The 15863-nt window shown below is 34.5% G+C and overlaps 1 protein-coding gene across 1 annotated transcript in view; it reads right to left on the bottom strand.

Annotated features, from left to right (window-relative positions):
- Ppp1r3a (protein phosphatase 1 regulatory subunit 3A) overlaps window positions 1-11250 on the bottom strand; it is a 41669-nt gene extending 30419 nt beyond the window's left edge. Inside the window, exon 1 of the mRNA XM_034519612.2 lies at window positions 10384-11250. Within this exon, the coding sequence (XP_034375503.1) occupies window positions 10384-11171 (788 nt within the window). The 5' untranslated portion in view covers window positions 11172-11250. The remainder of the gene's footprint in view (window positions 1-10383) is intronic.
- Between the last annotated feature and the right edge of the window lie 4613 nt (window positions 11251-15863).

Here is a 15863-nt window from a genome sequence, read left to right as displayed (position 1 = left end):
AAACTCCTTGAGTTGAAAAGAAAAATTGATCAAGTCCTTGAGTAAAGTGAGAAGAAAAAAGTCATAAAGAAAGCTAAAATGGTTTAAGTTAGGCAGGGAATAGGAACTATAAAGAAATGTAAAAAGCTAAAGGCTTCTTATTGGAAGATGTCTGTGCTTTCAGGAGAAATGGGATACTCTAACTGGGATTAGTGCACTCATAATGCACTCACTGATATGACATCATGCTCTGTAACATCCCTATTACTAAAACAGTGTGAGCAGAGTCACTGCTTTGTATTCATAAACTTTGAGGATCTTTCTAAATATATGTATTCCAGAACATTTGTGGCCCATTACCTAATTGAGATTTAATATTTTTAGTACATTTAGTAAGGCAGTGGTCACCATGTAGGGGAACATAATTAGGAGTGGCTGTAAGCCTAGCTTTGTGAAGGATTATATTGAGAAACCTGAGTTACAGTTTCTTCGTCTATATCTATAATAAGCTGCTTGCAGGTTTAAAGGAGTATAGTTTTGTAATTTAACTACATTAGACTAAACATTGGCCCACACCCTCCCACTTATGGCCAGCAAAATGTAGCCTTGTGATATTTTTTCAGCCATCTTGAATGAAGTAGTAAAGGATGATTTTTGAAAATGAATTTAATGAAATGCTTGGCAATGGAGCATTGTATTTGTATTTTATACAGAGGAATAAAACTGTACATCAAAATATAAAATTTATAAATGAAAATATACATGAGAAATTTTGAAGAGTAAAAATCCTATGTATAGGAACTGCGTAAAGTGACCTATTGTCAATATACTGACTCAACTTGCAAGGAGAGCTGTCTAGCTAGGACTTTTGCAGCCAGATTAGAAAATAATAAACTAGCAGGTTTGTGCCAATGTTGTTTATTTCCAAAAATAAGTTGTATCAACTATATTATGCCCAATACAAGTCTTTTAGTTAAGGAAAGCTGTTTTTGTTGCACCCTGTGAGCAGGGAACAATACTTGTTAGAGTAAAGAGAGCATGAAATGTAATGACAAGTAAAAATAAGACTTAAAATATGGCCAAGTCCAAAGTAGCACAGAGATTCTTGTAGAAACACATTAATAAGCCACGTAAAAAAGATGCACTGACATTTGTATTATTATGATTGTCTACAAGTTAACCTGGTTTATAAATTTTAGCCTTGACTAGGATGTTATAGTAGAGAAGCATAAAACTCTAACGACATGGTTAGCAATTTGGAGAGGGCATTGTGAATATATGTGCATACACAAACACACACAGCAGGCTATTGAGGAAATTTCACATATATTTTCAAATGATCTCTGCTTAGAGATTCAGTATTGTCTTGTTCACATAATGATATAAGGAAACCATTTTAAATTTCATCTGCTGTAATGAACTTTGGAGTTTTAAAATTCATTCAAGACAGTCTTTAATCCTTTATTTGTATAATTACATTGAATGAATTTTTTTTTTAAATTGGGTATCTATAAACTAGCATAATTATCATTCTAAACTATTCCCTATTTTTTTTCTAAGTGGCTTAAGTTATCATTGTACAGCTGTTTGCGTGTAGACTGTAAAATAAGTGAGGTACCTTTAGCTTCTACTTTCATGAACTGTATCTTCTCTGTGTTTCACAGACATGCGACCATTGTAGTGCTATCATTGGTAAGTCACTGACAGACTGCAGCTTTGGGAAACCTCCTTAGCCAGCCACCACTAACCCACACAGTGCCACCAAACCTTCAGATCTAGGAATGCAAGTTCCCTGTAGTGGTGGCATCATTCAGTCCTTAACCAAATGATGAATTGTTGTTTTGTTTTTTTTTTCTCTGACACTGAAGGGTTTTTTTTTTTTATCTCTGACACTAAACTAAGTCACTGCAAACCAACTTACAAGTTTATTAGCTCATACCTCAAGGAAAACAGCTAAAATTATTGGAGACATTAGGACAGAAAACAGAAATCAATGATCAAAACTGTATATGCTTACATTTAAAGTATAATCCGAGAGATTTCAATATTTAATTCAGCTGAAAGCCAGAATAACTGAATGACTAAAGATGAAGTATTATGAATAGACATATTATAAATACAGAATTCTCTTATCAAGCATGCTACTGAATAATATAATTCTAGACAAATTCTACAATTTGACTCAATGAAAATCACTCAGAAATCATGTTGTACAAACTAAAGACGCTGTTCAGCAGTAGAGTAAGAGTAAATTGGGCACACAGGCACAAGGACCTCAGTTTGAACCCCCAGTACTGACAAAGCCAAGGAAAAAAGGAAAAAGAATGAAATCATTTAGTCAAGTGATGCATTAATATGAGAAGAGATGATCATAACTTTATTTATTAAATAGAATCATAATATGGTTATGCTAAAGGATTTTATACCTTTTCTGTTGTGCCTGGATATGATTTTTCTGTTGATTACTTTAAATACTTAACTGGTGTCAACATTTTATAAAACTATAAATCTTAATCTTCAAAAGCAGATGCCAGTAATATACACTGTCAGTTTCATTTCATTACCTGAGCAATGTTATGTAATTTGTAATTAGGCAAAGACATTTACTAAAATCTTTAAGAATGGGAGCTTGCTGTTTCTCTCCTATACTATAGGTTTTCATACTGGTTAAATTACATAAAATAAGTCAGAATTCCATTAGTAGTGTTGGGACTCTGGTGCTGTCCAAAAAAAAAAAAAAAAAAAAAAAAAAAAGCAGGTGTTTGTGTCTTTTACTACACAACAAGATTTACACATATCAAATTGAGAGTATACTATTTTGGTCTTAATTACCACTATCAATTTTAAAATGGAGTCAGGCTCAGAACTCAAACACAGTACAATCCTTTCGTACAATGTTAGAATTCTCTATGCAGTGGCAATCTGAATATTGCTCATAGTCAGCATTGAACATACAGAGGAACATTAAGGGAGAGACTATCAAACAATCTGAGGATAGACTTATTGAATACATATTCGATCTCTGTGACAGTCAATCAGTTAACCACCCACTCAAGAGCTCTCTGGATTCACGAATGAAAAATGCCACCTAATTTTGTTATGACTTAACTAGATCAATGGCTGGACACTTCTAAACCTTCTAGCAGTCACCACATTGTCCCCTTCCACATTCCTGACTTAACAGTTCTTAAATTTGTATTTTATCTTGTTATCCTGGCTCCTTCTAGAGCGCCCCTTTATCATTGTTGCCCAATGCGCTTCTGGGCAGCCCTTCTTAGGGCTACTTTCCTTCTTGTATTTATATTTTTGGTTGTTACTCCTTCCTGTTCTTTCTGGGGGTGGTCCGTCCTACTCCCTTCCTCTGTTAATATCCTTTCTTTTTCCTGCCTGTTTCTTCTCCTGAGAACCGAGAAGTTCTGCCTCTCTCGCTGCCCAGCCATTGACTGTTGGGTGGCTCCTTATTAATCAATCAAAAACCAATAGGGGACAGGGACCTTCATTGTCTGGACACACAGATTTCCGATTTGGGGGTGGTCGGTGAATAAAAACAAAGCATTAGAACCAATTCCCAACAGACCTCTACCAACAGTACAGAATAGCAGCCCAAGTCATTAATTTATTTGGAATATTTTTCACTTGGTTTTTAGACACAAAGGTGTATAATTAACCCTTCAAAAGAAATTCATAGATAAGTACATATTAGTTAAGGCATCAGTAGAGAACAAGGACAAATTTGAACTCTGTCTGAGAAAATTTGTGTACCTTGTTGGTGGAACACAGAACATTCCTTAAAACCCAGAGGTGACAAACATGCAAAGATGCAGGACATATTATACAAATTCTATTGTCTGATCATGAATATAAATAGATGAATGGTGAAGGCTGTGTAGCTAGCGTTGTCTGTTCCAAAGAGCATCTTTTAAAATACAGCATGACTTTAAAACCATGTCGTAATTCATTTTAAAAATTACTTAGACTCTAATTTCCAAATAGATTTATATCCTCATTAAAATATATATATATATTTATATCCTCATTAAAATATATATATACATATATATATACACATATATATATGTATATATATATACACATACACATGTATATACATATACACACACATATATATATATACATATATATATATATATATATATATATATATATATATTAACCTACCAGTGTTTGAGATTTGAAAGTCACTTTTCCACAGAAGTACAAAGTTTCAGTTTCCTGGTTAGTGTCAAGAGCTTATTGAATGTGACTCATTTTAGAAACTATTTATAAACTATTTATATTACCTTGCTTGGTGGCAAAAGGAATGATAATTAGAGGCAAAGCATTTCCCCATTTACCCTAGGCATAGTGCTGGCCACATTCAAGATGGTAAACTCTGGAATTTATCACCACTGCCATTGAGATTACATTTTGGAATATCACCAAATGTCAGCAACTTGGGTTGATGCATATGTGTGTAAGTTAATATGTTTCTTATTGCAGCTTTGCCAAATAGTAATTATTATTCTGATTTTACATCTATAAAATAGAGGTGAGATTCAGTTTCTCCAAGTTAAAATGATAACTAGAGACAAAGACAGAATTTGCTTTGTATTGTACTTTACTGTTTTTAGAGCCAAAGTAGAGAAGACTATTCCAGACCCAAATTTTGCCACAATTAATCTTGTACGTATGCCTTATTCCCCACAGCAGTTTGGACTTTAAAATTCATTTGCATTATCTTATTCAAACTCAAAGGTCGCTGTATATCTGATCTCAGTGAGTACATGACAACCCTTATGAAACCTGAGTCTGTACTTGAGGGAGAGACAGGTCTCTCTCTTTCTCTCTCTCTCTCTGTCTCTCTCTCTCTCTCTCTCTCTCTCTCTCTCTCTCTCTCTCTCTCTCTGTGTGTGTGTGTGTGTGTGTGTGTGTGTGTGTGTGTGTGTGTGCGCGCGCGCGTGTGCATACATACTTGAGGCAACATCAATATAGCAAAGTATCAGAGTGCAGCATATGTTTTAAGTCCAACAGGACACTGGAGAGTCAAATCCACCTGGAGTTTTCTCTATACCACCATATTTTTGTGGATAACAAAAGATCCGGCTCAGTTCTGCAGTTCTCTCTAACCTTATAGGTTAAAGACAGGCTTCATTGGAGGAGATTGACTCAGAGGGGCCTCAGCACAGGTACATGAGATATGGCTTCAACTGTGAGTCCTTCTACTATAGACTGATTAACACTGCAGGGCAACCCCCTACTCCTTTTTTCTGGCAGAAAGCTTCATGCTCACGCAATAGTAACCTAGGTTATAAGGGTGCGGGCTTCCACAACATTAGGAAGCCCTGGAACCTTGGTGGGTCTCCAAGGACAGTCAGCAGGTTGGCCTGTCACTGTCAAGCAGCTGGCAGCTCTCGGCACCCTCTTGAGAGGCCTGTGCAGCTGTGTTTTATGTTTCCATGTGGCCTTGCCAAAGGTCCCTCCCCTTAAACAGGCCCAGCTTCCACAATTAGTATGTCTTCAAAATGAGCTCTGTATGGAACACATTAGGTCCCAGAGGCCTCGTGGAGCTATTTACACGAGTTTGGACTATTTCCAGGATCGCAGACTATGTGGGATGTGTAAATTAAGGAAGTCTCACAGTCCAGTGGCTGTGACTGGAACATACACCATGGTTTTAGCTCATGCCCATTTTCTAGTGCTTTTCTTGGCCTCGTTTTCATGATTTTATTGTTCCAAAAGATAAACGTTCTGTATTCTTAAAACCACACTTTAGAAAGAATTTCTCTCTCCTTTTCCTTCATGTGCCTGGTTCCATATGTCAAGTATGAAGAAAAATGAAGACCAGTCATTCTTTTGTTGGCATTAAGGCCACTTGGGGGTTTTATTTGCATTCACCTGGCCAAGTCATAAATACCATTCAACACCTATATATACTCTTTCTTTAGTTAGAATAATAAATTGATTTCACTTAATAAAATAATAATAAAAAAAAAACAGGTGATGTCATCTTGTATATAGTGGACACACATTAGGCAGGTGGTATGGGGGGAAAATTCCAAGAAAGCCAGTTTTCTAACTTTGCAATCTAAAAATTTAAATCAAATTATATAGTATTTATTTGTAAATCTGTGGCTTCCACATAGTCACACCATATGGAATTGGCATTGTTGATTTTTTTCTTCCACCCCCACACTCCTATCTGTCCTATGAGTTCTGTTCTTTCAGAGTTTCTCAATATCTTCATAGGCCCAAGGTTTTTGCCTCATTTACCAGTTTGTTCCTGCTGCATAGTAACATAGGGCCTGACACACTGGCCCTGAATTTACACAATTGAGTTCTTTGGCAATCTGGACACTAAGTGTTTTTGATGTCAGGAGAAAAAAATGTAAGTTCAAGGGTCATGAAATTAGTTATCTACTGAAGATTGTTAATGATGGTGACAACTCTGAGAGCTTCAGATGTCTAATTTGTATGTGTTCAAGTTCATTTGAATCTTTAAAGATGAAATACCAGTTAATTTTCATACTGGCCATCATGTTATTCTTCTGAGACAGGTAAGTAAGTTGATCTCTTAAGAATAGCAAGATCCCACACAGCTATCTATCATATGTACCTTTTATTTTTATTTCTTTTTTTGGCTCACATTTAAAGGTAAGATTGTTCAATGGCCCAAATAATGTCACTTTTACTTCTTCAAGAATGGTCTTTGGGGGACTGGAGAGATGGAGAATTGGACTTTAAAATTTTGCTGCAGAACCTGATAACCTCAATTCAATCCCAGGAACCCACATGGAGGAAACGGAGAACTGACTCCTATAAGTTGGTCCTTTGACTTTTTCATGTGTGCTGTGATACACAGCAACCCCCACCCCAAAACTTTTCAAAAAAAAAAAAAAAAAAGACTGTAGTTTTGTCTATTACGTACAGAAATTTTAGCAGTTACTAAAATATTTGAAAACTTTAAATTTTATTCTTCTTGAATAAAATCTTGCAAAAGACAAAGGAATGTTTTCCACCTGAATATCTATGAATGCTGAAATTAAAAGGTTGCAATGTTGGGCCTTAGTATGGGTTTTACAGATTCCTCAAGATGAAGTTAGTTTTGGATTGTTTAAAGCAGCTAACTAGAACTTATAATAATTTACTAGTAAGTTGCTATGAACTGGAAATTATGCCAAAATTTTACACACACACACACACACACACACACACACATATATAATTATCCATATAATAGACATGTCACAAATATCCCCAATAGTCTGCCGCTACTCATAATTAACTGAGAAGGAAATCAATTCTACTTGACCAAGTCCACATGTCTACTATTTGGGAGAGCTGAAACTCAAACTTAAATATGTTTAATTTTTCAAGCATACTGTATCAGCATACTATTTTTAACTTATATGGAGCTGTACATGGCTTAGTTTGTTTGGTAACATATACCCGATTGCCACATGTGTGGTGACACCTAACAAATGCATCAAGATGCATGCCTTTCACTGATATTAAATACTCTGGGTCACTTGAAGTCACATGCCTATTAGTAACTAACTCTTATTTTCTTTCTCTCTAGATATTTCAAATCACATAGAGTAATAAGCCTCAAGTGAAAACAGAGACACCATACCAAAAAAGACATTTACACACTCTAACCTGAGAAAATTTTCCACAATGAAAATTCCAAACCTGTGTGGAGCCTGGCATAAGAGCAATCTTGCCTCACCCAATGTGTGCATGCAGTTTGCTCTATTCTTATTAGAAGGGATTATTGACACTTCCAGGAAACACAATCTCACAGACACCGATAGCAAATTAACTTTGGTATTAAGAGTAATTGAAGTTAGTTGTTACTCTGTGCACTAGGTCATCCTAATTTTCATTTTAACTCTGAGTTATTTTGCACACTATTTATTCTTAATCTAATTGTACATGAGAAACACATATTCATGTATATTTCTCTTTGTTTTTATCTCATAAAAGAAATGTCTCCAAATCAAACAGCATACGGAGTATAGTATTGTTGTAAAAGAATTTTAAGATCTTACAAACCTTTTGTCTATAGAAAGGATATTTTGAAGCTAAAATCTATTTTCAAATGACTGTTAGTTTATTTTAACCATAAGTGCATTCTGTAAAATAATACTAATGAGGGAGCCTTCCCTTTTCCTAACCAAATTATTCCCAATGAAATCCAACTGCACTATTCATTTAGAAATTTGATAATGCTCTCTTGTGTGAGTTTTAGGGATATTTGAAAGCCCATTGCATATAAATTATATCATGGAAAAGCTGTATAAATATTCTATTATGGCACATGCTGTTCTGAGGATCTGTCAGGATTTCCTTCATACACTCCATCTTGAGTGGTATATAAATCAGATGTAAAAATTCATGTTGGACTGAAACTCAGCACAGAATGCCTCCTCCAGAGGCAAATTCTTTCTTCAAAATGTGGTTTGAATTACGTTGGTCATTTTTAAGTTATAGAAGTACAGAAAATGTATTTGTGGTTTCGAAGGAAAGAGGTTTTTCCATTTTCATAACTCATTAGGAAACTTTACAGGCCTTCAGACCATTTTGTGGTTCAGTTTTTCTCAGTTTTTTTTCCTCCAAAGCAATATTAAAAGCTGAGTGGTGTCTGTGAACTGATGATTACTGTTCTGAATACAAAGGTGTATGTGAATATGTACATATATATAGCTAGGGTGATTAAGTCAGGCCTATCAGCTGCCCCTGTTTACTTTGGGTAGCAAGTGAAATGCAGTCTATCCCACAAGAAACTTCTGAACTCAATTCATAATGTACTGTTGGACATTTTGAATCTGGAGTTTTAACTCGCAGAAACACATACGGAGTTTAAAACTGCTGCTTTGGCCAAATATTTTTACCTTCCTTAAAATCTGCTTGCTCTAACATGTACAGCAAGTGCCTGAATGCATGGTTTAAAAGTATTCAATAATGTTTTAAACATACATAGATTTTTCATGCAGAGGTTAGTTTGGATTAATTGAATTATTATTTTTTTTCCTTTGTAGATAATGTTACTAAGTATTATCACAAACATCTAAGTTTTATTTTAGCATATACAGGGGTTACGATCATGTTTTCTCTTTTAATAATATAAATTACAGCTTAAGCAAATTTAGTTTGAAATAAGAAAGTTGGACTAACTCACAAAGTAGACTAAACTTCTTTCAAATGACATAAACATAAAATTAAAAGTGTATTATTTCATATTTTTGAATTGATTTAACTTATATTAGCTTAATTCACGAATCCACTAGATCACCAAGTCTGGTAATTACTGTTTAATTCTTTATCTATTAAAACATAGCATTATTAATATCTTCTCAAAGTAATTTCTGAAAGTTTCTATTTAGTACTTGGGTTATAAGTTTTCATTCTTTACACAGTTTCCTCTTCATCATATTAAAATGTTTTTGGTGAAGTTATTAAATCATTTGTTTTGGGATACTTCGTTTGGTCACTCAGAGAATAATCAAACATTTGCCTGTAGCTAGTAAGAACAAGGGGGCCTGTTCTTTTTGGGATGCAAGGAAGAGCAGACAGGGATCTAATTGTCTCTGTGTTTTATCTGCTGACCTACTGTCATGGAAATTAGCCAGTTCTGTATTACAGCGTGATCTGGAGGCTACTTCTGTATTTCAACATTAACAGACAAGCCGGGTTACTAATGAGGGGTCATGTCCCAAAACTCTCATCAGCATAGCTGAATATCCTTCTTGCTATCTGGGTCATTTTTTTATTATTATTATTCTGCTCCACTTACTTTTACTAAATTATACTAATTCATGTTCCATAATGTTACACTTGATATGATTATGAAGTTTTATGTGAAATGTGCATTTCACTCACAATTGTCTTCTTGTTAGTTCATTACTAAATTAATTTCTCCTATGATTTAACCTGGTATAGATTACTGCAAATGTCTTTATATAACCCACTAAGCAATTAAAAATCTTCATGGCAGCTATTGAAAGTCTACAAACTTCTGAGCACCAACTACATATTGAAACACAATTTTATATAAATTAAGTATGTTTAGGGTGAAGTATGGGTATTTGAGAAACATTACAAATAAATGTACTCCAAATAAAAATAATTTTATAAATGAAGTCTGTATAATTCAGGGTTTGAAATCAAACAAATAGTATGCACAACACCTATTACTGTATTTAAATAACTTTTCCTTAAAAGAATATGAAAATGATGTTATTTATACAGTATTAACCTGCTAAATCTGACACAATTGTTTTTATGAGTAAAAAACACATTTTTAGGTTGAATTTTTAGGTTCGAGTTTAGGTTTAATAGTATTTCTAGTAACATCCAAAATAATAACCTTTTATAAACATTACAATATGTAAAACATGTACTCACCTTGATTTTACCTTTAAGCAGCCCTTTATTTGTCTACCAGGAGCTTCTTCCACTGGCTTTACAGGCTCTGGCTCCTTCCTTTTCTTTTGACAAACCAATATATAATTTGTGCCATTGTTATTTGACCAAAATGTACCAACAGAAGTTTCATAGCGTATACAAAACTCCACTCTGCTGCCATCTTTTTGATAAGGTGGTACCAATGAAATCTTAAAAGAGAACTGGTCAGTTTCACCATCACACGAGTTAGGAACATATTCTGCTAAAATGTCATAATGTGTCTGCCAGTCATCCAAAGACATGCGCACATACACTAACTTCTCAAAAGAAATGTTCAGAACTCGAATAATGCCCTTCACACTCGTAGACCCAGGAAGGTGTTCAGCAGACTCCAGCACGGCTTTCTGGACTTGAAGCTGTTCCATAAGCTTTTCTTTTGAGGAAGGCAAGTCAAACAGTGGAGATAAAACGTATTCGTCTGTGTGGAAAACATCCCCAGTTAAGTCAAAATCAGTTGAAACACTTGGTAAATCCCAGCTATCAAATTCTTTAACAGACACAAGACTGAAGCCAAGGCTGTCAGCAAAGGAAACTCTCCGTGAAGCTGAGGTTGGAGTGTCCAGATACAAGTCTTCAGAAGACCCTGACCCCCGTCTGCTTGGCTGAGGGGAGAAGCCAGGCTTGAAGGTCTCTTTAACTTCTTCATCCTCACACACAGAATCAGACAGATTAGGAACTTCTAAAAAGTTATCTTTGCTAATCTGAGCAGGTACTTCAGCGGGCTCCATCGGTCTCTCTGATTTATCAAATAAGAGAAAACCGTGCAGCTGGTAGAGGCTGATAGCTGAGATACTGAGGCTTAAAATAAGTGTAAGGTTACAGTTGACATTGCAAAAGAAGTCAGCCCTATAAATAGGTCCAAATAGCTTGTAAACTATGCTAGCCTGCCTCCAAGGCCTTTCATATGATAGCATCCAAGCTACTCTGGCCAGGATGTTCCACATTTCACTCTTGATGTTTAAAGCTGCATTTGTTGATAAGATCAGTTCCCATGAGACATCAAACATTGTTTTTGTCATTAAAGAATATTAAAACTCAGAATAAAACTGCTGCTTTAACATTTTGATGTTAAACAAACATATAAAAGATATTGATATAAATATATAAAAGAAATAAAATCAGGGAAATAATGAGTATATACTGTGAGGAGGGTCAATCCATGAAGTAGGCACGTTGGACAGTAGAATGTGTGGACATCTGTAACTCGCAGAGATCTACAGTTTGCTAAAAATCACAGCCAGCATTTTCAGAGACTCATCGTCTCAAATTTTGAGAGTAAAGAGGTCAAATACAGGTGATGAAAATCAGTAAAATGAAAAACACGAAAAAAAAAAATGTAAATACTCATATGCCTTGGCCCAGAAATCCACCAGCAGGAACTCTGTCCTATTACTATGAAGGGGAAATGTGTACAATAAATGTCACTGTGTGTTCGTCACCTCGTAGTTTACATTCTAAAGTCTCTACACAATATTGAAAAGGCTGGCGTGAAGGAAGTGGGTAAATAATGCTACATACTAAAACCGAACCCGTGCAGTAAGTAAAACAAATTAAAAGCCAAGTAGAACAAGGAAAAGGAAAATAAACATGCACAGGTGTGTGAGACAAATTCCTGGAAAGCTTCAAAAGGAATTTTTAGTGGTTTTAGTACCCATCATGGAGACTGAAATACCTTTTGAAATGGTAAACACAGTGAGCATGGCACCTTTAAAATATCTGTAATTTGACCTCAATTAAAATATAAAACATATATTGAAATCGGTGACTGTTTTTCAACATCATCAGCTGCAATGGCGCCCTGTCTTCAAAATGACAATGTTATGAAGATTGTAAGTTATTGTATAACTTGAATCACATAAATTCTGCAATTGAGATTTTATTCTCCAAAGGTCGAAATGGATGGAACCTAACAAGAGAAAACGAAAATATTTAGGTTAGATCTCATTTACATAGCTGGGATTTGTACGGTTTGGGCCACACGAAACATTTCAGAGTAGAAAATGAATATAATTGCACTTTAGAGGGTTAAGGATAGACATTTTTCAAAATACATAAAGTTCCACGTAGGTTATATAAAGAAAATATCAGCAATTTTGTTTATTGACACACATGACACAGTGACTACAGTCTGCAAAATTGGCTTTTTAAGATATAAAATGGATGCACATTTGAAAATGGTCTTGTTTACTTGATGTGAACTCTTCTATTTTGCCTGCTCAATTTCAATAAAGAGTATTCTTGTGGTTTGTGGTGGCTATCACCTTTTAGAGTTGACAAGCTTTACATAACTGGGATCTGGCACGTCCCTGTGGTCAGCACTTTGCTAACACAGAGTGGCCTCAACTTTTTGATCTCTTCTTACTTATCAAACCTCCAGTGCTTTCATTCTTTTTTAAAAAAAAAATGTTTTGTTACTCATATCTGAGCGCTTTCCAGCTTTCTCTATTCCTCTGTTAATGAGCTGCCCCTAGTTGAAGTGCCTGTGAAGCTTATACAAACAAAAACAAAAAACAAAAATAAAAGCCCTACCACACTCATCGTCATGACTTGATATTTGTTTCTAGTTAAAATTCAGAATTTCTTGCTTCATGTATATACAATAGAACAATATTTCATTTTCAAACATCCAGAGTGTTCAATTTTAACATGGTATCCTGGCCCTCAGCTGCTCAGGTAAAATAATTTTAGCATAAGGAGAACAGTTGAAAGCTAAGCTTTTACACTTTTATCCCCCTTCCCTCTTTGTATTAACAACAACAACAAAAAAAAATCAAAGTACCTTTTTTTTTTCACATAAAGAAAAAAGATTATTCCGGAGCCAAATAAATAGGATGTAGGTGGCACACTCAAGTAAGATAATCCCAAGAGTCTATTTATAAGGCTCTATTTATAAACTGCAAATCAGGGTAAGCCACATGGCTAGAGTAACAAACTCAGATCAGTTGCATAATAGCTATTTCCATTTCTTAAGGCACAGAAAAGGGCATGAGCATAAGAACTTATAAACAGAAAGTGCCGTGAGGTATTGACTAGATAGAGACCCATTCAAGCAACAAAGCTAACAAATAATCTTGCTAAGAGCAGTACAGAGACATAAATACACTGAATCTGTTATGGTTTTGATCAGGCATGCTGGAAGGCTTACCAGATGTCTAAGAAAGCATGGAGGCTAAGGCTTCATTCAGATTCTGTTTTGTGGAGGCATAGACAAGGTGGAAAAAATTGAAAGTACAATGAAATTGGTGAAGATACGAGAAATGGAACGTACACATATTTACAAAATATAGCTCAGATGCACTATCAGATCTACAGACTAAGATTTCCAAGGATATAGATCCTCTCCAGGGAGTTCGGCACACAGGCCTGATTTAATTGTAAGATGGTCTGATCTGTTGACCTTAGAGTTGGGAAATTGTATTCTACTTATGGAAACAATTGGAATCATCATTGCTCTTGTACTGTATGCTGGCTTTGGTACAGTCTATATATATATATATATATGCACTTGTAGTATAGATTAGCAATTCAAGTGCACTTAGAAACCATTTAGGCTTGCCTTTCACATATGAAGACAGACTGAGAACAATGAAGTATCCCGTCATTTAGTAACAGAGTTGAACAAAGTGCTTGTTTTCAGCGTATGCTCTCTACATCTTACTACACACATACACTCTCTTGCTTTAGAATCATGATTAGCAAATTAATCAGTCTTTTAGGGTTGTCATTATAATCCATTTGCTCTAGATTTGATTTATTTTTAATAATTAACTTTTGTGAACTTTCTTATTTTTCCCATTTGATGAAAGATCTCTGGGGTGTCCAAATAATTTTTCTTTATGACATTGTCTCTCAACTTTCAACCCATGTGCTCTACATGATCACAATATTTCAGGCTATACTTTCTCACTCATAGAAACTTCTGTTCAAGAATGATAGAATTATATTTAAAACAAAATTTAAAATCACAGTCTCTTTATATCTAATCTTGTCAAATGATTTTAATAGACACTATTCCAAACAAAGTTTTAGATAAAGATTTTCCCCCAAAATGCTGAATGATGAACAATGTACCTATAAACTGTGGACATAGAAGCCAGCAGAAAATACTGAATAATGAAGTATTGATGAATAATCTTGCTATAGAAAAGAGTTTTGACACCAAAAGCAGCATCTCAATTCTTTCATTTATGTGGCCAAACCTATTACATTACTCAACGATCAGGACCTTATTTTACATGAACTACACAGTCTACATTACAATAAATTAGTCATTTAATAAAAGAATGTGAATATAGAGCTCTGAGGGTACGTAGCAAGAGAGTATTGGGTTAAATACTTCATTTTTGCATATAATAAAACTGAAACTAAAAATTCTTTTGTTATGCTGGAAGTAATTCTGCATTATCTCTAAAAGAAAAATAAACTTACCTAAAGACAGCTATTACAGATAATGAATATAGCAAATTAGAACTTGACCAATAAAATGTTTATGATGTATTTTGATATTTAGAAGTATAGCTAAGTATTATTATAATTAAGTATGTGACATGCTTAGAGTTATATTTACAAGAATTAATATGATTTTGGAATCACACAGGTGGCTTGAAAAGGGTCCAAATATGTACAGTCTCAAAAAAGAAAATATGTGCAATGTGAGCCATTTATCATGAAAGATAATATTTATTTTTAATAAAGCATATTAGCCCCCTGTTCTAGATCAGACATTTTGTTTGTAGTAAGTTTACAATGGAGGTCTAAAATTTAAGATTTGTTCTAAACCACTTAACACCTGTGGCCCAACATGTAACATTCACTACTTTGTGTCATCACTAGTACACCTGGAAAAAAAATCATTATAAAAGTGACTTCAAGGACTCTGTCCACACTCTCCTATCTTCATGTACAAATTAGACTGTTATTTTAGGCAGGACTTTTAAATAGCTTATTAGAATTATTTGTTCTCATTTCAAAAAGTTGATACTCCATGTCCAGCAGAATATTGACTCTTATGGTTTCTATTTACTTTGTTAATTTGGTTAACTACTAATTTGTGTGGAATCCTGTTTTAGAATTCAAACCAGTGATGCTAATTTTTCATCCCACACTGTCACTCAAAATAAGAGTACCAGAAAAACGTAAGAATTTCTTACAGAGTGCAAACTTTTTGTATAATACAAAATTATACAAAAATGATTGATACAAAAAATATGATTGATACAAAAAATGATTGATACAAAAAAATGATTGATTGCCAAAGTTACAGAAAAAGTAAAACCTAATACACCTTTTTCTCTTTTTAGTGTAAATTTTATTCATACCTGACATGTTTGGTGGCAAAGAACCTAAAACTAGATAGTCCAGAAACTTAGGGCAAAAACAAATACTACTGTTCTAAAAAGGAAAATATATAGCAATAAAAG

This window comes from Arvicanthis niloticus, chromosome 15 (assembly GCF_011762505.2).
Source record: "Arvicanthis niloticus isolate mArvNil1 chromosome 15, mArvNil1.pat.X, whole genome shotgun sequence".
NCBI lineage: Eukaryota > Metazoa > Chordata > Mammalia > Rodentia > Muridae > Arvicanthis > Arvicanthis niloticus.
Note: the sequence above shows the minus strand (reverse complement) of the source record. Positions and strands in the feature narration are given on the sequence as shown.